Here is a 21688-nt window from a genome sequence, read left to right as displayed (position 1 = left end):
AACTACATGGGTGCTTCTGCCACTGGTAGATCCTGGCCCTTGATTCATAAGCTGCTAGCACCACCTATCAGAATAGGGTTACATAGTGAACTGCATTGTACAGGTGCTTTGTGAGCCAGTGGATCCCAATTGTATGGGGATGTGGGCCAGGACACTGGGCTATCAGTAAAACATTAGCCCAAGTGATCACCCAACTTGGCCATCAAATTAACCTAACGTGGATGTTATTAAATTCAAAGATTCTACAGTATTGCTCCTCAAATTATGAATTTTTAGTGTTTTGAGATTTTTTTTTTGCCTTAGATTATTATTGTAGACTTTATCTTCTCCTTCTTTCCATAAATTGAAAATGTGATAATTTCTGTCTTAGATTAATTCAGCAAGTTATAATGTACTCAATACCCTCTTTTAGTCTTTTCCTTTTAGGGAAATAAGGGTCCCCCTTCTCCAGGGAATGGACACATCCCTCCCTTCTTCTTGCCAAAGTATGCTTCAGTTTCAGCAAGGGAAGACAATTGCCAAACTTCTCAGAAAATGCTAGGCCACACTCCAGCAAAGTGTCTAAGCATGCATTTAACTTTAAGCACAGGTAGTGCCATTGCCATCAAAACTAGCCATGTAGATTTCAAGTAGTAATAATCTTTCTTAGTGAGCCATTCAACAGCAGCAGCAATATCAGTGGGACACTGTCCCAGACTGAAACTCTTCCTCTTAGCTCTGCCACAGATGAACGCTGAAAATATCCTGACATGTAAAAAAGAGGGTTTCCATGAGGACACAACATTTATCAAAAAGCTAAAACACAACCTTGCCTGTTGAAGCCATTCCGTTTTCTATTAAACATTCAGGGGGCTACAGCACCATTGAGAATGATTCTATGGCCCAGTGGTTAGCAATTCACCTGATATATATGAGTCTCAAGTCCCTGTGCTAATGAGCATTTTAATTACTTAATTTGTTAGACAAAGTAGAACAGCTGAATAGGAGAGCTTGAGAAAGACATATGCTAGAATATGCCATTGGCAATCAACGGGGCAACCTGAGTTTAAGTCCCTCCTCCACATCAGTATTTGGACTTAAGGCTCCTCCTACAGGATGAATGCACACCTGGGTATAATGGCATCACCACCTAGTGGTGTGAGCTTTACAAAAAAGAGCTGACCTGACTTGGGTGCCTAACTCCAGGAGAGAGTTCACCCCTGTCAATCCTGCGTGGAGAAAGGTGCTCAACTCCCTTGTCCTTGGCATTCCCCACTGGCTGGTTTAGGTGCCTCCTTGTTCAACATGCTGGCTTTTGTGAATCCCAGTCTAAGGGTATGTCTACATTTGAGCTGGGAGCTGTACCCACGGTAGAGCTGCCCAACCTAGCACCTAAAAGTAGCAGTGTGCAGTAGCAGCACCAGCAATGGCTTGGGTTAGCCAGACGAATAGGTAGCTGAAGGTCTGGCAGAGTCGGGGAAGCAAGGCTACGCTAGTGCCTGTGTGGTGATAGTTTGAGCAGAGCTAGGGCAGATATGGCTATGAAAGCTGGGAATCACACCTCCAAGCTCAAATGCAGCCCTACTGTTAGGTGCCTGACTCTCCCCAGCCCTTGGATAGGAAGCCTGGGTATTTAAGTTAGAAGTAGGGAATCCACGAGGGAGATCAGTAACATTACCACTGCAATAATGTGAACATTTGCAGCCATCACACAATTTTGGGGAAATGTGTGTGTCTGTGGGGGGAGGGGGGCGTTGGCGTTATTCAGCTTTAGCTGCCCCGGGTCTAGAGTGTGGTTTAGACACGTAGCATCCCATCAATGTTCACTGTCTCTTTATTAATTTGTTATTCTCACGTATGTGGATTCTGATAAGTTCATCTCTATCACACCACTGGTCTAGTTTGTTGCATACAGTAAAAGGTAAGAATAGTCAATTTGTTCACACACTACCCAATGCATGCATCATGTTGCTGTTTAATGGGCTGCAGGCTTTCATCTTTGTCTCCCTTTCAACAAATCCTAAAATTCCTTCTCACTTTTCTTCAGGTTGGGTTGTTAGTAAAAAACACACTCAAACAACAGATTTTTTTTAAATTGCTAAATGAAATATACAACTCTTTAATTTAAAAAAAGAAATAAGACACCATAAGTTTAAATTGTCATCAGAGAAGTGAATATTTTCTATACAACTGTGTTAGATGTCTGGATAATATTTTGGTTGCATGGACTAAAACATTTAAAAGAACGATGACCAACTGCTCATAGGGATGGGCAGAACTCAAAACGGTCTCAATCCATAAATAAACCTCTGGATGTAGCAATTGGGCTATAAGCCTTCCAAGATTAAGGTTCCTTGTAAGACTTCAAGGAGTTCCTGATTTGGGCCAGAGAGAAATATTGTTACTTTCTGTTTCAGCAAGCGGGAAGTATGTAATTCAGGACGTGCGGCCAAGTGTACAATTTCCCTTAAAGCTTCCTTTTCCAATTTTCATAAAATAGCTGTAGTTTGGAACTTTTTGCCAATCTGTTGTTACTATTTTATGATTAGTTTAATATACATTGTGATAAAAGAAGTAATTACATGTATCAGTTCAGACAATCTAGGTTAAAATACTGACAAAGAGCATAATGTGTGAACATTACAAATAACTGGTTAATGGCTTCTGCTCCTCAGATCTGGGTTAAAATTATTTGTTTGATGCTTCTTTTTATTCATTCTGAAGTACCTGTCAGAGAGAGAACAAATACTGGAAAATTAATTTAGTACGTCAATTTTTTTGAAACAATATTACATACAGATCCCCTATGGGTTTCTCACAGGAACAGACTATTGATTTCAGCACAACGCCTTAACATTCACCCTGGGTAATTTTAGCCATCTTTGGAAACTAAATGGAAACAAACTCAATCAAATGTAATTGCAGTAACTCCTGAACTGCAGTGGATCAACTACTGTTCATATTAAAAGCAAATATTTTATGTTATGTGGAACTTAAAAGCAGGATAGAAAACCATGCGTTGATTTCATACATATTACTGTATTTTATCAGCATCCATTGTGTAGCTACTAGCATTGGAAAGTGATGGAATTTTTGAAGCAGAGATCTTCATTCTGTTTCATCCTATGACTCCTTATCAGCTTCTTCCAGCCAGCCCTCTTCATATATATGCACGAATGATTTGCTTCTGTCCCCAGTGCTATAAAGGGGGCATCATTTCTCAAAACACTTTATCGGAGGTGGTGTGGGAATTATCACAATAATATAGGAGCAAGCCTATTATGGGAGGAAGATCAGCAATTACACCTCTTCTATAGCAGAAGACAGGATAACTAGAATGAGGTAAGACAAAATAGATCATTCCATTAATAGATTTTTGATAGTATTGTTGTATTGGAGGTTGGTTAGCTCACAGTAAGTGTGTCTTTAATCTATAGGTAGTCACAGACCTCAGTGGGTATCTCTACACAGCAATGTACGCTAAGGTTAGTGAGACTCGAATCAGCTGACCCGTGTCAGGGAACCCTCGGCTTGAGCATCTACACTGCATTTTAACTCTAGGTTAAGGATTTTCTGACCTGTGCTTGAACTAGGACTTTGGCATCTACACCATAGTGCACAGATCCAAGTCAAAATAACCCTATCCCAGAATGCCTAGCACCTCCTCCCCCCTGTCCCCTGCCCTCTGCCCTCTGTTGACACTCTAGCCTTATGAATATGTTGCACTGTGAGAAAACTCTACTACCAACCCAGTTTCCTAACTGTGATGGTGCTATTGAAGGGCGTCCAGGAAGTCTGCACCAAAATCTGGCTGTGGTCTTGTGATCAGGAAGCAGCTCTCTTTGCAAAAAGCTTCTTCTGATCTGCGGGGTACTGCAGGGGGCAGAACCCCAAGAGAAAGGACACTAGGGTCCGGGAGGGTCACCAGGGCCAGTGGCAAGTGAGACACCCACCTGCAGAGGGCGCTCCACTGAAAACCATGCAGGATATCTGGTAGTGTGATTTCAGACTGATGTTCAGCAGACAATGGGTTAATGCTGAACTGAGCTGCTGCCATTTTCAAAGGCAGGTGTGGATTACATTTGCAATAGGGTGCAATAGACTGCATCAGAGATTATAGGCATCCAGAGGACTGAGGAAAATGCCCCAAGGAACTCTGGGATACATCCAGAGGACTTCCAGGACTTGAGTCAAGCTGGGGCCATATGCACACAGGAAAGCAATAGGGCTTGATTCCTGAGTCTGAGCATAGCAAGGGCCCAAACCGTCTAGCACTGCAGGGTCCTGCACCTTAAGTATGAGATCTTGGTTAACACAATTGCTGTGTGGATGCAAAAGGGGGTTAGGCTTGAGCCAGAAAGCTGCAGAAAGCCAGCAGACAGCAAGAGAAGTATTAGTAGCATGGCCTGATAGAAATCCAAAAGAGACCTCCTTGATCAGAATGGTGAATGTAAAGGTAGGCTTGTATTGTGAGCAAGGAAACAGCCTGCTGTTGTCTGATCCAACTGTTCAGAGAAACAGGACTTTGTGTACATTCTTTGTAAACAACAAGGATTGTGTCATGAAAATACCTGTCTCTACCTCCATTTTTCCTCCTCACACAAAAACAAGGCAGAAGACCCTATTGGCTAAACGCTTAGGCCAAAAGGGCAAAGTCAAAGATGGGCAAAATAAATTAAAACAGGAGATGGAGATTTTGCAAAAGGTATTGAAGTAGCAGAGGGAGGTTTCCTATGAAGGTATGAGAGATGACTCGCAGTCTGAGTTAAAATATTTGTTGGGCCAGCAGATATGAAGTCTCCGGGCAGCTTGAGAATCCCGGCTGTGACACTCCCAGTCTGAAATAGAAAGGCAGATTGTAGCGGGGCAGTAACCCCATTCCTGCCCTGAAGGGCTTAAAACAATCCTGTGAGAGGGCTATGGCAGGGAATCAATAAGATAGGCTGATTGGGGAGGCAGCCACAGCTGGGGCCATGCCCCAGTCAGGCCACAGCTGGCCCTATAAAAGGCCAGTGAGCCAGGAGCTGGCAGAGTCTCTCTAGCTGTTGAGAGGGATGGGTCTGGCTGTGGGGAGCTGAGCAGGGTACCTAGACTGGAGTAGGGCTGGGGAAAGGCCAGAGGAGCTGGGGAGCTCCGGCCTGGAAAACCCCCAGGCTGCAGGTCTTGCTAAAGGATGGAAAAGGTACTGGGGTTGCAGAGGGCAGCCCAAGGGTAGGCAGAGGCAGCAGGTCCAAACCCTCCTTGCCGATGATGAGTGGCAAGTATACTGCAGTCTGCCCCAGTGAGCAGGGGCTAGACGGTGACTGGCAGTAGCCAAAGACTGAGGCGAGGTGTGGATAGGGGGTTGGGGGATCCCCAGGGAGGGGAAACCCAGAGAGACTGCAGGGTACTGCAGGGGGCAGAACCCCAAGAGAAAGGACACTAGAGTCCGGGAGGGTCACCAGGGCCAGTGGCAAGTGAGACACCGGCCTGCTAAGGGCATTCCTGAGTGGACAGAGCAAATTCCCTGGATGACCAGCAGGAGGCGCCGCACCAGTGAGTCATTGCCCCGTTACACAGATAAATAAGGTGACCAATAAATTGACTCTTGTGGATAGAAGGTTTCAAAGGAACTATGCAACATCAGTAAAGTTTTCCCCAATATGGAACGTGTTAGCAGCTATGAACTCCAGCAACGAATTAAAGAGCTAAAAAAAAAATCAGCATAAGAGGAAAATCAAAGAAGTGTAGACCACAATGGAAGTCAGCTGCCCGGAACTGGGCGGCCAGAGAATTTGGGTAAGACAGGAAACTTACAAAACTTTTCTGCTCTGTTGGTAACCGAAAGAGACCCAGATGTCAGAGGGAGATTATCCCAGCTCAAGTAATAGAGCTCACAAACAAAGTAACCAGTGTATCTCTTTAACCGACCATTTGTCTTCTCTATTTAGATTGCAAGCTGTCTGGGTCAGGAACCATGATTTCCCACATGTTTTTATGGCACCCATCACAATGGTGCCATTGCATTTTTTTAAACCTGAGAAAATCTTGGTAAAAATTTTAACAAATGTTTTAGTCAGATGATTCACCAGAATTGTAGCTTACTTGGAGATCACTTACCTCTTCTCTTACATTTAGGATATGCCAATTTTCCCTCCACACACTGTACTCTAAATGCAGAAGATGTTGGATCCCTCACATATCCATTTTTACAGTCAAATTCAACAAAGTTTCCACTTTCTAAATTAAGTTGTGTTTTCAAGCTCCATTTCAGCCCAATATTGTTTTTCTCCATATCTTCTGGGGATGTTGTACATGGCTCTGGAAATAGAAAAATATAATTTCAGTATGTACATGTGGATGTATCAATGGACATTTGGTTCACTAATTGTATAGTGACTCCATGCTGAAGGATACTCTGTTGCTTGAGAAGCAATTGAGGGCAGTTCCCCCACGCAGTGCTAGATAACTACAGTGTAGTGCACAAAACTGAGCAGGATGTATGTGCAGGCTGAACAGAGACTGCTATGTAAAATCTCCGATCAAAGGTGCAAGGGGCGCAAGGGCATCTAGAGTGTAGCACCCATTGGGACACTATTCGAAGAAGAACAAGAAGGAATTCAACAGAAGGAGCTTTCAAAACAAAGTAGGCATAGTTGTTGGCATTTCTCAGGTCTTCCAGAATGTTCTCATTATAACAAATTTGAAGAAAAAGGTTTTGGAGCTTATCTACCAGTTCTTCACCTCCACACTTGTAGACTTAAGCTGGTAAGCTGTCTGGTCCTGCTGGCTTGTTGTTCTTGGTTTGCATGATTGTTGGTGTTACTTCTTTGAGTGTGGAAGGTTCAGCAAGAGATTATTTTTCATGTCACTGAAGTATGGATTTTTCCAATTTTTAAGAAAGGAGACAAGTCAGAGTGTGGAAGTTATCAAGGCATTGCCTTGCTATCTACAGCATTGCCTTGCTATCCCACCTGTATCCTCTTAAACCAATTACTTCCCCTTGTTGAGGAAATATTGCCAGAATCTCAGTGTGGTTTCAGACCATCCTGTGGGACAACCAACATGATCTTCATTCCCCACCAAATCTAGGAAAAGTCTCGGGGACAAAATCAGGATCAGCACATGGCCTTCATCGATTTGTTGAAGGCCTTCAACTCTATCAATTGCGAAGACCTGTGGAAGATGCTGGCCAGATTTGACTGCCCTCCAAAATTTATTAGGGTCCTAAGGCTTCTTCATGATCAGACAACTGCCACCATTCGCTGTACTGACTTAGAGACGGACCCTTTCGTCATCAAAACTGTGGTTAAGCAAGGATGCAATATTACCCCAATCCTGCTCTCCAGCTATTTAGCAGTCATTCTGGTTCTCGTTAAAGACTACCTCCCCACTGGAATTGAAATTCAATACAGAATGGATGGGCGGCTTTTTAATCTTTGATGTCTCTGCTCAAAGTCTGAAGTCCTCCAGGCATCTATTATTGATCATTAGTATGCTGATGACTATGTCATTCTTGCACATACTGAGAATGACCTTAAGTCCACACAACATTTTGTTGCACAAGCTTACTGAACCCTAGGACTCTCACTTAATATCAAGAAGACTAAATGCTCCATCAGTCTGCTTCAGGCCTTGCACATGATCCACCACAAATCACCATTGAGGGACAGATTTCGGAGACAGTTGAGCACTTCTGCTACCTTGGTAGCCAACACTCTCTAAATGCAAAAATGACAGTGAGATCCAGCACAGGATCCAGTGTGCAAATGCCTCCTTTGGGAAACTGCTCTGATGCATTTTCACAGATCGTGACCTATGGAAGGACACCAAGATTCAGGTCTATAAGATAGTTGTCATCCCTACACTCCTTTTTGGATGCGAAACCTGGGTTATCGACAGCACCTCAAGAATTTGCAGAGGAACCACCAACGATGCCTCCTGAAAATCCTTCATATCAAGTGGGAAGATCACCGCACTAATGCCAGCATCCTCAATGAAGCCAATGTCACCAGCATTGAAGCAACGATCCTTATCCACCAATTCTGCTGGGCTGTACGTTGTGTGTGGATGCCAGATTCTCACCTCTCAAAACAATCCCTCTACTCTCAGCTCATGTATGGTCATAGATCCTGTGGTGGTCAGAGGAACTGCTACAAAGAAACACTAGAAGTGTATCTCAAGAAAACTGATATGGACATCACAAGCTGGGAGGAGCAGGTCACCAACCAACTACAATGGTGCCACATCTTCCATCAGGCAGTGGCCCGCTTCGAGGAGAAGTGCCTTGCCCTCAAATTGAAGAGAGAGACAGAAGAAAGAATGGTCTCTCAGCCAGGGCTGTCCCTAGCTATTCTGGGGCCCTATGCAGCCCTCCCCATGTAGGGGGATGGGGGGGCCCAGGCCTCCATGGGGGGGGCAGGACTGGCTTGGGGGACGGGGGGGGGAGAACCTCCCCCAGCACTCACCAGTGCCGGTGAGTGCAGGCCCAGCCTTGCTGCAGTCCTCAAGGGAGTGGGGGAGAGGCTGGGGTGAAGCAGGGGCAGGGGCTTGGGGAAGGGGCGGGGCTTGGGGCGGAGCAGGGCAAGGGCTTGGGGAAGGGGTGGAGTGGGGGTGGGGTTAGGGTGGAGCAAGGGCAGGGGCCATGGGGAAGAGGTGTAGCAGGGGCTGGAGAAGCACGCAGCTGCTCAAGGCACCAGGAAATTTGGGGCACCAAATTTCCTGGTGCCCTACGCAGCTGCATACTTTGTGTATGGGTAAGGACGGCCCTGCTTCCAGCACACAGCTGACCTGCCAGGAAATGTCTGTACCTACTGCGGGCAGATCTGTGGTTCCAGTCATCTCAGCACCCATATGTAAATCCATGGTAGCGATCATCCTCGAATCGAGGAATCACCGATGATAATGAATCATATTGTGTAAAGGAACAGTCTGTTGGAAGCTGGGACCAGATGAGAACAGGGAGTTCCACACATTCTGGTTATATTTTACAATCTGGCCCCTCTGTGTCACTCAGCTCATGCAAGAAGTTTGCCGAGATATAGGCTGTGAAGCTGAGAGCAGGGGGACCAGGGTTGCGGCCCGATTGCTTTTTGACTTGGCGAAACCTGATCATCACTGTTATCCCATGTGCCAGGCCACAATTCCAGTGGCTCAGTTTTGGAGAGGATGGGGCTAAGGGCTCATGGGCCAAGGCATTAGGCTGCTTGTGGTTGTGTTGCTGGTGGAGTATCTAGGAAGAGGAGAGTCAGGAGGGAGGCAAATCTATGGCCCACACACACATACCTTAAATACCGTTGCACAGCTCCTGCCCTTAGCAATGGATAAACACAGGAGCTGGGGATTAATTGGTGGAGCTGTGTGTCTCTGAGTCACAAGCTGCCAGAAAGTCAGGGGACAGTAAGAGAAATCTTGGAAGAGGGGCCCTGAGGAAAGGCTGAGAGAGCATTTTTTGGACAGAGTGCTGAATGTGAAGCAGGCTTAGAACTGTGAGCAAAGAAACTTCCTCCTGATGTTCATTTTGCATTCAGAAAAACAGGACTTTGTGTACACTCTTTGTAAATTAAACTGCTTCATAGAAAACCTGACTCTATCCCCAATTTCTCTTCCAAACACAAAAAATGAGGTGGAAGACCCTGAGTATTGGCTAACCACTCAGACCAAAAAGGTAAAAAGAAGATAAAAAGAAATTAAAACAAGACCTGAATCAGGAGTGGGAGACTTCACAAAAGAAACTGAAGCAATATTTGGCAGTTTCCCAGAAAGGTATCAGAGATGACTCACAGTCTGAGAGAAAATATTTGTTGTGGCAGCAACTACAAAGTCTCTAGGCAGATTGAGAAGCCAGCTGCAAAATTCCCAGTCTAGAATGGCAAGACAGATAAAGGAGGTGACCAACAAAGGTTTCCCAGTAACTAGAGGAGATCAGGAAAGCTTTTCCCTATATAGTTCTTATTAACAGTGATGAGCTCCAGCAATAACTAAAGGAGGTTTAAAAAAAAAAATCAGCTTCAGAGCAAATGAGTGTAGACCACAATGGAAGTCAGCGATCTGAATGAGGAATTGGCCAGCCAGAGAACTTGGGTAAGACAAGAACACTTACAAAACTTTTCAGCTCTGTTGGTATCCCATAGAAGCCCAGATGTCAAAAGGAGATTGTTCCAGCTCAAATCATACAGAGGTTACTTTGCTTGTTAGCTCTCTCTCTTTAACCCACCATTTCTCTTAAAAAAAAAAAAAAAAACCCTTAGAATTCCTCAGTAAAAATATTTTAATTTCACTGGAGATTACTTACCTCTTTTCTTACACTTAGGATATGCCAATTTCCCCTCCACACACTGTACTCTGAATTCAGAAGATGTTGGATCTCTCACATATCCATTTTTACAGTCAAATTCAACAAAGTCTCCACTTTCTAAATTCACTCTTGTTTCCGAGCTCCATTTCAGCCCAATATTGTTTTTCTCCATATCTTCTGGGAATGTTATACATAACTCTGGATATGGAAAAATATAATTTAAGCATGTACATGTGGATCTATCATTGGAAATTTGATTCACTAACTGTATTGAGACCTACCCCATCGCCAAATGGTTTACTTAGCTAAATAAAACAGAAATATTTACAGATAAGATTTATAAAGTAAAAGAGAGATGGTAAGGTTGAGAGAACAAGAAGGAATTATCGAGAAACAGGCTTTCACACAAATCCAGGTGATACTGTGGGAAGGAACAGAGAAGTGACCGGGGCTAGATGAATAGCGAGGGAGACAAGGTTAGATTCTATTTTACAATCTGACCCCTCTGTGTCACTCAGCTCATGCAAATGGGCCAGAATCTAGCCATAGCTGGCCAACAGACTACTCCCCCTGCAGAATGATACTCTCTCTGAGGCTTGAAAAGGAATTCAGGGCAGTTCACCCTCATAGTGCTAGATAACTACAGTGTGGTGCACGAGACACAGCAGGATGCATGCGCAGGCTGAACAGACACTACTACATGAAATCTCCAATCAAAGGTGCAGGGGACGCAAGTGCACCTAGAATGGAGCACCCATTGGGACACTACTCAAAGAAGAGCGAGAAGGAATTCGAGAGAAGGAGGCTTTCAAAACAACGGTAATCATACTGTATAAAGGAACAGTCTGTTGGAGGTTGGGACCAGATGAGCAGAGAGAGGCACACACACCATGACTCGATTTTACAATCTGGCCCCTCTGTGTCACTCAACTGATACAAGGGGCTTTACTAGGTATAGGCTATGAAGCCAGGGTGGGGGGAACCTGGACTGTGGTCTGATTGTTTTTTGCCTGGGCCAGACCTGATCTGCACTGTGATCCTGTGTGCCAGGTCACAACACGAGGCATTGATTTGGAGTGGATGGGATTAGGAGTTTATGGGCCAGCACACTTAAACTGCTGGTTGTGGTGGTGTTGGTGCCTGCATGAGAAAGGAAGAGGACAGTCAGGAAGAAGGCAAATCTGTGTTCCACTCACACACACCTTAATTTTTGCTGCATTGCCCATGTCTGTAGTGATGAATAAACACAGGAGCTGAGGATTAATTGATGAAGCTGTTTATGTCTGAGATAGAAGTTGCCAGAAAGCCAGTGGACAGCAAGAAAAGCCCTGGAAGAGTAGCCCCACAGAAAAGCTGTGAAAGCATTTTTTGGACAGAGTGCTGAATGTGAAGAGATGACTCGCAGTCTGAGAGAAAATATTTGTTGGGTCAGCAACTACAAAGTCTCTAGGCAGATTGAGAAGCCCAGCTGCAACACTCCCAGTGTAAAATGGCAAGACAGATAATTGAGGGGACCAGCAAACTGACCCTCATGGATAGAAGGTTTCCCAGTAACTCGAGACAATCATGAAATCTTTCCCCAACATGGAGCTTCCTAACAGTGATGAGGACCAGCAAGGACTTGACTTAAGGAGCTAAAAAAATCAGCTTCAGAGGGAAAGCAAATGAGTGCAGACCACAATAGAAGTCAGCTATCTGGATGAGGAATTGGGCTAGCTAGAGAACTTGGGGTAAGACAAGAACACTTACAAAACTTTTCTGCTCTGTTGGTAACTTAAAGAGGCCCAGATGTCAGAGGAATTATGTCTCAGCTCAAGTAATAGAGCTCACAAGCAAAGTAACCCATGAATCTCTTTAATCCACCATTTGTGTTCTCTATTTAGATTGTAAACTGTCTGGGTCAGGAAGCATGATTTCCCACATGTTTCTATGGTACCCATCACAATGGTGCCATAATATTTTTTAAACCTGAGAATTCCCTAGTAAAAATTAAGACAGGTAATTCACCAATATTGTAGTTTCACTGGAGATTTACCTTTTCTCTTACATTTAGGATATGCCAATTTCCCCTCCACACACTGTACTCTAAATGCAGAAGATGCTGGATCCTTCACATATCCATTTTTACAGTCAAATTCAACAAAGTTTCCACTTTCTAAATACAATCTTGTTTCCGAGCTCCATTTCAGCCCAATATTGTTTTTCTCCATATCTTCTGGGGATGTTGTACATGGCTCTGGAAATAGAAAAATATAATTTCAGTATGTACATGTGGATGTCTCATTGAACATTTGATTCACTAGCTGTATTAAGACTGATCCTGTCCCAAAATGCTTTACATAGCTAAATAAAGCAGGGAAATATTTTCAGATAAGATTTGAACAGAAAAGGAGAGTCGGTATGGTTGAGAGAACAAGGAGTTCTAGAGAAGGAGACTTTCACACAAACTGGTCCAGGCTTTTGCTAGAGTAGGCATCCCTAAGGAGATCCTGACAGAACAAAGGACTCCCTTCATGTCGAGAGTAATAAAAGATTTATGTACCCTGCTCTGCATCCAGGCCTTGAGGACCTCTGTCTATCATCCCCAAACAGATGGTCTGGTTGAGCGATTTACTCAAGAGCATGATCCGAAAGGTGGTGGCACAAGACAGAAAAGACTGGGATTACCCTCCTTTCATACCGGATGTTTGTGATACGAGAAGTTCCCCAAGCATCTACTGGATTCTCCATCACAAGGGTGAACCGCCGCCCAAGTAGGTAGTACCATAGAATCTCCATGGCCCATTTAACCGTTAGGCATTCCTTTTCTACTACGGCATACCATTGCTCCTTGGAGGGGGGAGGGCTAGCTCAGTGGTTTGAGCATTGGCCTGCTAAACCCACAGTTGTGAGTTCAATCCTTGAGGGGGCCACTTAGGGATTTGGGACAAAATCAGTACTTGGTCCTGCTAGTGAAGGCAGGGGGCTGGACTCGATGACCTTTCAAGGTCCCTTCCAGCTCTAGGGGATAGGATAGGAAGTCATTGCGGAGAAACTAAATGGATTCTTTGCTTCAGGTTTCACGGCTGAGGATGTTAGGGAGATTCCCAAACCTGAGTCAGCTTTTGTAGGTGACAAATCTGAGGAACTGTCACAGATTAAAGTGTCACTAGAGGAGGTTTTGGAATTAATTGATAAACTTAACAGTAACAAGTCACCGGGACCAGATGGCATTCACCCAAGAGTTCTGAAAGAACTCAAATGTGAAGTTGCGGAACTATTAACTATGGTTTGTAACCTGTCCTTTAAATCAGCTTCTGTACCCAATGACTGGAAGATTGCTAATGTAACGCCAATATTTAAAAAGGGCTCTAGAGGTGATCCCGGCAATTACAGACCGGTAAGTCTAACATCAGTACAGGGCAAATTAGTTGAAACAATAGTAAAGAATAAATTTGTCAGACACATAGAACATAAATTGTTGGACAAAAGGTTTCTGTAAAGGGAAATCGTGTCTTACTAATCTATTAGAGTTCTTTGAAGGGGTCAACAAACATGTGGACAAGGGGGATCCAGTGGACATAGTATAGATTTCCAGAAAGCCTTTAACAAGGTCCTTCACCAAAGGCTCTTACGTAAATTAAGTTGTCATGGGATAAAAGGCAAGGTCCTTTCATGTATTGAGAACTGCTTAAAAGACAGGGAACAAAGGGTAGGAATAAATGGTAAATGTTCAGAATGGAGAGGGGTAACTAGTGGTGTTCCCCAAGGCAAGGGCGGATTAACAAATTTGCCACCCCTAGGCCATCAAAAAATTGCCCCCCCGCCCCCCCACCCCCACCCCCACCCCCGCCAGCTCACTCCGCTCCCCCGCGGCAAGCTGGGGAGGGAGGGGGGAGAAGGGGAGTTGCGGCGCGCTCGGGGGATGGCGGCGGCAGTGGAGCAGAGGTGAGCTGGGGCGGGCCGGGGAGTGGTTCCCGGCCCCCCGTTACTCCCCATGCCCGCGGGCCCTAGCTCACCTCTGCTCCGCCTCTTCCGAGCACGTTGCAACTTGCTTCTCCCTCCCTCCCAGCGCGGCAAGCCTGGGAGGGAGGTGGAAGGAGGGAAGTGCGGCGCGCCTGGGGGAGGAGGCGGCGGGCCGGGGATTTGGGGAAGGGGTGGAGTTGGGGAGGGGGCAAATTTGCCACCCTAGGCCTAGGCCTTGTTGTCCTAGGTGATAATACGCTGCTGCCCCAAGGGTCAGTCCTAGGACCAATCCTATTCAATTTATTCATAAATGATCTGAAGAAAGGGGTAAAAAGTGAGGTGGCAACGTTTACAGACGATACTAAACTGCTCAAGATAGTTAAAACCAAAGCAGACTGTGAAGAACTTCAAAAAGATCTCACAAAACTAAGTGATTGGACAACAAAATGGCAAATGAAATTTAATGTGGATAAATGTAAAGTAATGCACATTGGAAAAAATAACCCCAATTATGCATACAATATGATGGGTGCTAATTTAGCTACAACGAATCAGGAAAAAGATCGGAGTCATCGTCGAAAGTTTTCTGAAGACGTCCACGCAGGGTACAGAGGCAGTCAAAAAAGCAAACAGGATGTTAGGAATAATTAAAAAGGGGATAGAGAATAAGATGGAGAATATATTATTGCCCTTATATAAATCAATGGTATGCCCACATCTTGAATACTGTGTACAGATGTGGTCTCCTCATCTCAAAAAAGATATACTGGCACGAGAAAAGGTTCAGAGAAGGGCAACTAAAATGATTAGGGGTTTGGAACGAGTCTCCATATGAGGAGAGATTAAAGAGGCTAGGACTTTTCAGCTTGGAAAAGAGGAGACTAAGGGGGATATGATAGAGGTATATAAAATCATGAGTGATGTGGAGAAAGTAGATAAGGAAAAGTTATTTACTTATTTCCATAATACAAGAACTAGGGGCCACCAAATGAAATTAATGGGCAGCAGGTTTAAAACAAATAAAAGGAAGTTCTTCTTCACACAGTGCACAGTCAACTTGTGGAACTCCTTGCCTGAGGAGGTTGTGAAAGCTAGGACTATAACAGTGTTTAAAAGAGAACTGGATAAATTCATGGACATTAAGTCCATTAATGGCTATTAGCCAGGATGGGTAAGAAATGGTGTCCCTAGCCTCTGTTTGTCAGAGAGTGGAGATGGATGGCAGGAGAGAGATCACTTGATCATTACCTGTTAGGTTCACTCCCTCTGGGGCACCTGGCATTGGCCACTGTTGGTAGACAGGATACTGGGCTAGATGGACTTTTGGTCTGACCCAGTATGGCCATTCTTATGTTCTTGGCCCGGCTCAGTTGGTCTTGCCCCACTAACTTCCCTGAGACCAGAGTGACAGCACTCCCAGAGTCCACTCTGGTCTGGATATTGTTCATCTTTACTGGCCTGGTGTACTCATGTGGGGTCGTTGCAACCCCCACCAGGCTGATTAGGCCACATTGCTCCCTGCGATCCCCCAGATTGCCTTGCATGGGCTCCTCTCTGTTGGGGCACTGGGCTGCTATATGCCCCAACTCCCCACACTTGTGACAATGATATCTCATCCGGAGGTTGCCCTCTGTCTTGGGCTTTCTGACCCATTTGCCCAGCCCTCCTGCCCCAGACCCCTAGGTTCCTTCAGGGCCGTGGGCCGCTCCTTGGTGCCTGTTCTTTCAGCTATGGCTTTCTTGGAGTTCTCAATAATCCAGGGCCTCTGGGTCAGGACTGGCTTCCTGGAACACTGTATTTCACCTCCTTGGGTTTCAAACAGTTCACGGGCTGCCAGTTGTCTCTCCACGAGGGTGACCAGTTCATCATAGATGGAGGGTCATTCTGGCCTACCCAGGCTCGAGGATAGTCCCCTCATATAGCGGTTCAGCACCAGGAGCTCCATCATTTTCTCAGAGCGGAGGGCCTCTTGGCGTAACCATGTCCGGGCTAGGTGGATTAGGTCAAACAGTTGTGACCGCAGTGTCTTGTCTTCACAATACTGCCATTCATGGAACTTCTGGGCTCGCAAGGCCATCGTTACCTTGGACCTGGCCAGGATCTCTGCCGTCAGCAAGGGGTAATCTGCCGCCTCCTCTGCGGTCATATCATTTTGTGCCTTCCCGCACAAAAATGGGGCAAGGATGCCCGACCACTGGTCTTGGGGCCAGGCCTCCTGTAGGGCTCTCCTCTCGAAGGCCAGGAGGTATGCCTCCACATCATCCTCCTGGGTCATTTTCTGCAGACAGTAGCTGGCCCATGTAGTTCACGTCCCACCATACCCGCGGCTCAGCTCTGTAAGGGCCTTCACCTGGTTCACGAGTTCCTGCAGCATGGCCCGATCTTGGGTGGCCTGATTCATCAGCAGGTGATTAGTCTCCTGCTGCAGCCGCATGGCCTCCTGATGGGTGGCTGCCTGGACCCGGGTAGCTTCCTGCTGGGCAGCGGTGGCTTACACCAGTGCTTTGACCACGTCCTCCATCTTGGGGATGGGGTGGTCATGACCCAATCTGGGTTACATTCACGGGACAGAAATCCCACTCCAGACACCACGTGTGGCAAAATGGCCGATGTTGATATGGTGGGTCCCGCACTTTTCTTGGCAGGGGGAAAGTACGCCACTCTTTGCCCCTGCTCTTGGGGTGCCAAGGGCCCCTCTAATGGCCCGGGAAGGTGGTAGAGGAGAGAAAGGGAGGAGGGGTCTGGGTTTGCTCCTCACTCTGAGCCCCAGCCCCTCTCAACACCTTCAAGTTTCTAACCATCTTCCCCCCTTGGGTAGGGTTACCCTTGGTCCTGGATGCTGGGGGAGGGAGTCTCCCTGTCCTCCAGTTCTCTGGTCTTTCAATTCTTCAGCAACACACTTCCAAACTCCAGTCTTCTCTCCTTCCTTACACCACACTGTCTGCCTGAAGCAGGGTTTTTTAATTAAGTTCCTGACAGGGCCTTAATTGACTACAGGTGCTCCAATTAACCTATAGTAACCTACCCTCCTCTATAGGGAACCACACCTTAATTAGCCTAGGGCTTATATATCTCCCCTCGACCACTCTCCCACTTCTCCCTGGCCCTGCTGTAGCACAATAGCTAAATAAAGCAGGGAAATATTTTCAGATAAGATTGAACAGAAAAGGAGAGATGGTACGGTTGAGAGAACAAGAAGGAGATCTAGAGAAGGAGGCTTTCATACTAACCAGGGTCATATTGTGGGAAGGAACAGAGAAGAGACTGGGGCTGGCTGAATAGAGAGAGAGACAGCATTATATTCTATTTTACAATCTGGCCCCTTTGTGCCACTCAGCTGGTGCAAGTGGGCCAGAATCTAGCTATATCAGGCCAACAAAATACAATCCATGTGGAAGGATACTTACTTTTTGATGATATGAAGCTGGCAGATCGGGCTTCCCGTTGTCCTCTTCCCCCCACCCCAACCTTTGAGTAGGTGACATGGCAGAAGAGAAAGGGGATGTGGTGGGCTACATGATCAGTTCATCATAAATTTAAGAACCACACAGAGGTAGCTGCATAGCTGGAGATCACTGCACCACAGTGTACTCCAGCCACCCGCTCCCCTCTCACTCTCAGCAAATGGAGGTTGGAGAGAGCAGACTATATTGGTTTTATGCCAGTTAGAGTTCCCCCTGGGTAAAAGTGGAATCCCCTGCTGCTCATGCCAGCATCGTGTCTACTCCAAGTACTGAAGAGCAGTGACCAATATTCCTCCTGGTCTTCCATAAGTTATTGAATTGTATTTCACAGCATCTGCTATAGTTGAAATCTTTTCAACTAAAATATATATTTGAATATATTTTTTCATGTACAGTAAATGGTAGTTTCATTATAATGGTTGTTGCAGGTTTTAACTAAGATATATTTTGGGGGTTCATTCTAAATACTTATAATGGTGTGGGTGTTTGCTATTTGCCAGTCTTTTCCTTTTGAAAAATCTGCACTGATGTCCCTATAAAGAATGTGAGTCTCCCCCACACTTGCTCCGGTATAAATCGGGGGTAACTCAATTCAGATGTATGGAATTAATCTGGTGTTACACCAGTACAGGTGACTTCAGGATTGGGCCCATAATATGAAAAATACCACAGTTGTATAATTCATCACATTCTTTTTTATATCGTAGATAGTTGTACCTACCTAAGCAAACTGGTGGGTCTGTCCATTGGCCAGACTCACAGCTAACAAAGGCAGATCCCTTCATTCTATGAAAACTTTGGCACTTGTATTCCACTCTTGAACCTGAGTCATATTCTTTCTGTAGGAAGGCCATGACGTCTCCATTATCAATAGCAGGTGGGTGCCCACACTTTCTAGCAGCCTCTAAAATTAATGTAGAAATAAAAAACATGCACATCAGAGATTATTTACAATAAATGCTGTAAGATCACATATATTACAGAATAGTGCTATCAAATGTACTGTGATAGAGCAGGAAAGATCCCAAAGAAAATTTTTAAAAATCCTCTTGGTATTGGAACTGAACACAAAATACTACAAGATATATCTTTAAAGTTGACACAGCATGATACTTCCATACTAGCAGTATGGAACTGATGGCAAAATAGGTAACTAGCTACTCTAGCTTTGTCAAAATCTGATTCTGGTTGCTTTTCAAACAAGTTAATTTGGAAGCCTTTGGGTCAATCATCTCTGCCCAACTAATCTCACCATTCTGTCTTGAGCACTGACTAGCACAGAAACAGAAAGTAAGAGGCTTTGACCCAACTCCTCCCCTCCTAAGGCTCATGTGGATCAATCAACTGAGATGTGCATCCATGTGAAATACCTACTCTCTCCAGGACCATATTACCATGTAGGGTATTTGATGCACCCAGCATTTGTCTCAGAGTATTGTGAATTATGATGTTACCATGGTATCTGCATATTGAAAGACTGGGGGTAAAATAGTGGTAAGAGGATACAAGCTAAATAGAAGTTGGGACAATACGGGCCAAAGGAGTGGAATATGAAACATAGAATAATGCTAGAGAGATAAATGAGTGTAAATCATACAACAGGAATCGGCAACCTTTGGCATGTGGCTCACCAGGGTAAGCATCCTGGTGGGCCACTCTGGTTTGTTTACCTGCCACGTCCGCAGGTTCAGTCAATCGTGGCTCCCACTGGCCGCGGTTTGCCGCTCCAGGCCAATGGCGGTGGCGGGAAGCTGCGGCCAGCACATCCCTCAGCCTGCACCACTTCCCACAGCCCCCATTGGCCTGGAGCGGTGAACCGCGGCCAGTGGGAGCTGTGATCGGCCAAACCTGAGGACGTGGCAGGTAAACAAACCGGCCCAACCCACCAGGGTGCTTACCCTGGTGAGCTGCATGCCAAAGGTTGCCGATCCCTGTCATACAAGAAAGAAGTACCACACAAAATGGAGGGAAAAAGGAAAGAAAGAATCCTAGGACACAAAAACCTCCTGATGTCCCTATAACTGATAAAATCATAGATGTGGCTAAGCTGTGCCCTTTAGAAAGAACCCTTCACCGGGTGGATTTTAAAAATAATTCATAGAGAAGCCAAAGTCATCATCTGAAATTTACTCTCTAATACAAACTGCCTTTTCCTCTCTCTCTGCTCCTCTTCTCACAGAAAGGGAAGTGAGATTGGGATAAACAAGATAAAGTTTTGAAAATGGTAAGGCTAAAAATTAACATGAGTAATAAAATACTATACCTTTACTCAACATAACTTAACATGTGTCTCTGCCCTCTTTCTGCTTTATGGCCCACCCCTTTTGCCTTATGTCCCATCCCTTAGTCTCACTTTTGAAATGTGGATTTCTGGCACTGGTTGCCATTTTGGAAAAAAAAAAATCCTTTCTATTTAATTTATTCTTATCAGATGCATTAGAAATAGAAAAGAAATATATGTTTCTTGCTCTTTCCTCATTTTAACAAGAGAACACGTTTTATATTTTTAATGCAATATTAAATAAAGTCTAGTAAACAGGTGTACAATGTTATAATAACCGAAGAATAAAGAAAGGCTAACGTGCATCTTTTCTGTAGGGAAAAAACAGTTGTGACAAAAAATGTTAGTAATGGCAGAATCAAGTGTTCTTATATATATATATATATATATATATACACACACACACTCACACACACACACACACACGTATAAAAATCACATTTTTAGAGAAAAATATTATTTTATGCATTTACTGTATTTTTATATAAAGAAATTAAATAATTGTACCACGTCTAAATAACAGAGAATAAAGAAGTTTTATATATGCACACCATGCATTTTTCTTATTTTTAGATAAAATATTTTTATATATTTAGTACATTTTTAAATAGTAATTAATTATACAAAGTCTCAAGGTAGAGACATAAAAGAGAACTGTTAATACATACTGTATATAGAATTATGCATTTTTATAAGAAAATATATATTTCATGAAGTTAATGCCTTTCTAAATAGTCACTAAATAATACTTTGTGACCTTTGTGGAACTGTTTAATCAACTTCATTTAGAATTGTAATATCTGCATAATTTTTTTTTCTAAAAGTGCATAATTCTCTCTATATGTATATATTAATACTTCTCCTTTATTCCTTTGTCATTAATACTTTCTATAATTATTTAATGATTTTATTCAGAAATATGCTAACTGAATTAAAAATATGTTCCTATAAAAATGAGGAAAATGCATATTAACGTCATAACATTTCTCTATTCTGCTGTTACTAAGCTCTTTTATGCAATGACTTCATTTAGAAATGTACTAACTTAATTTTCTCTACAAATGTATGATTTTATGTAACACTCCTTTATTTCTCTATCATTTATTTCTCTATCATTCACTTTGTATAATTATTTAATGAGCTAGAACTGTTCTAGATGCACAAAAATATTTGTCTCTCAAAATGCATGATTCTGTATATGTATTAAGACTTCTCCTTTATTCCTCTGACCATAATGCTTTATTTAGAAGTGAACTAGCTACATTTAATTTTTTTCTTAAATGATAGAAGGGATGCTAATATATATGTGTTAACACTTTGTTCTGCCATGACTAAGATTTTTGTAAATTAGTACACTTCTAAATAATTATTTAAAAACTGTCTTAAAATTATTTTTTTCTAAAACATGCATGTTAACTTTTTTGTATTGTTCTGTCATTAAGACTTTGTACACCAGATTACTAGACTTTATTTAAAATTGCACTAAATGCATAAAAACATATTTTCTTCTTAATGAGGAAAGGGCCACAAAGCTTCATTCAGTTCTACTACTTCCAGAAAGGAGAAATGGAATCAGAAATTTTAAAACTTCCATCTTTTTTTCAAGACGGCTGCCAGCACCAAAAATGCACATGTCAAAAATGAGACTTAGGGGAGGGACATAAGGCAAAAGAGGGGCATGGGAACATACCAAAAATCACATGATGAGTGAAGCTATAGCTTTTTTTAATGACTAACATATTG

General features: G+C 43.9%; 1 protein-coding gene across 1 annotated transcript in view; it reads right to left on the bottom strand.

The window, feature by feature from the left end:
- Positions 1 to 2507: 2507 nt before the first annotated feature.
- The window catches only part of LOC135973278 (complement factor H-like), a 96672-nt gene continuing 77491 nt past the window's right edge, over positions 2508 to 21688 (bottom strand). Inside the window, 5 exon segments of the mRNA XM_065556037.1 lie at positions 2508 to 2706; positions 6079 to 6279; positions 10253 to 10453; positions 12291 to 12491; positions 18386 to 18568. Of these exon segments, the coding sequence (XP_065412109.1) occupies positions 2693 to 2706; positions 6079 to 6279; positions 10253 to 10453; positions 12291 to 12491; positions 18386 to 18568 (800 nt within the window). The 3' untranslated portion in view covers positions 2508 to 2692.

This window comes from Chrysemys picta, chromosome 8 (genome assembly GCF_011386835.1).
Source record: "Chrysemys picta bellii isolate R12L10 chromosome 8, ASM1138683v2, whole genome shotgun sequence".
Taxonomy (NCBI): domain Eukaryota; kingdom Metazoa; phylum Chordata; order Testudines; family Emydidae; genus Chrysemys; species Chrysemys picta.
Note: the sequence above shows the minus strand (reverse complement) of the source record. Positions and strands in the feature narration are given on the sequence as shown.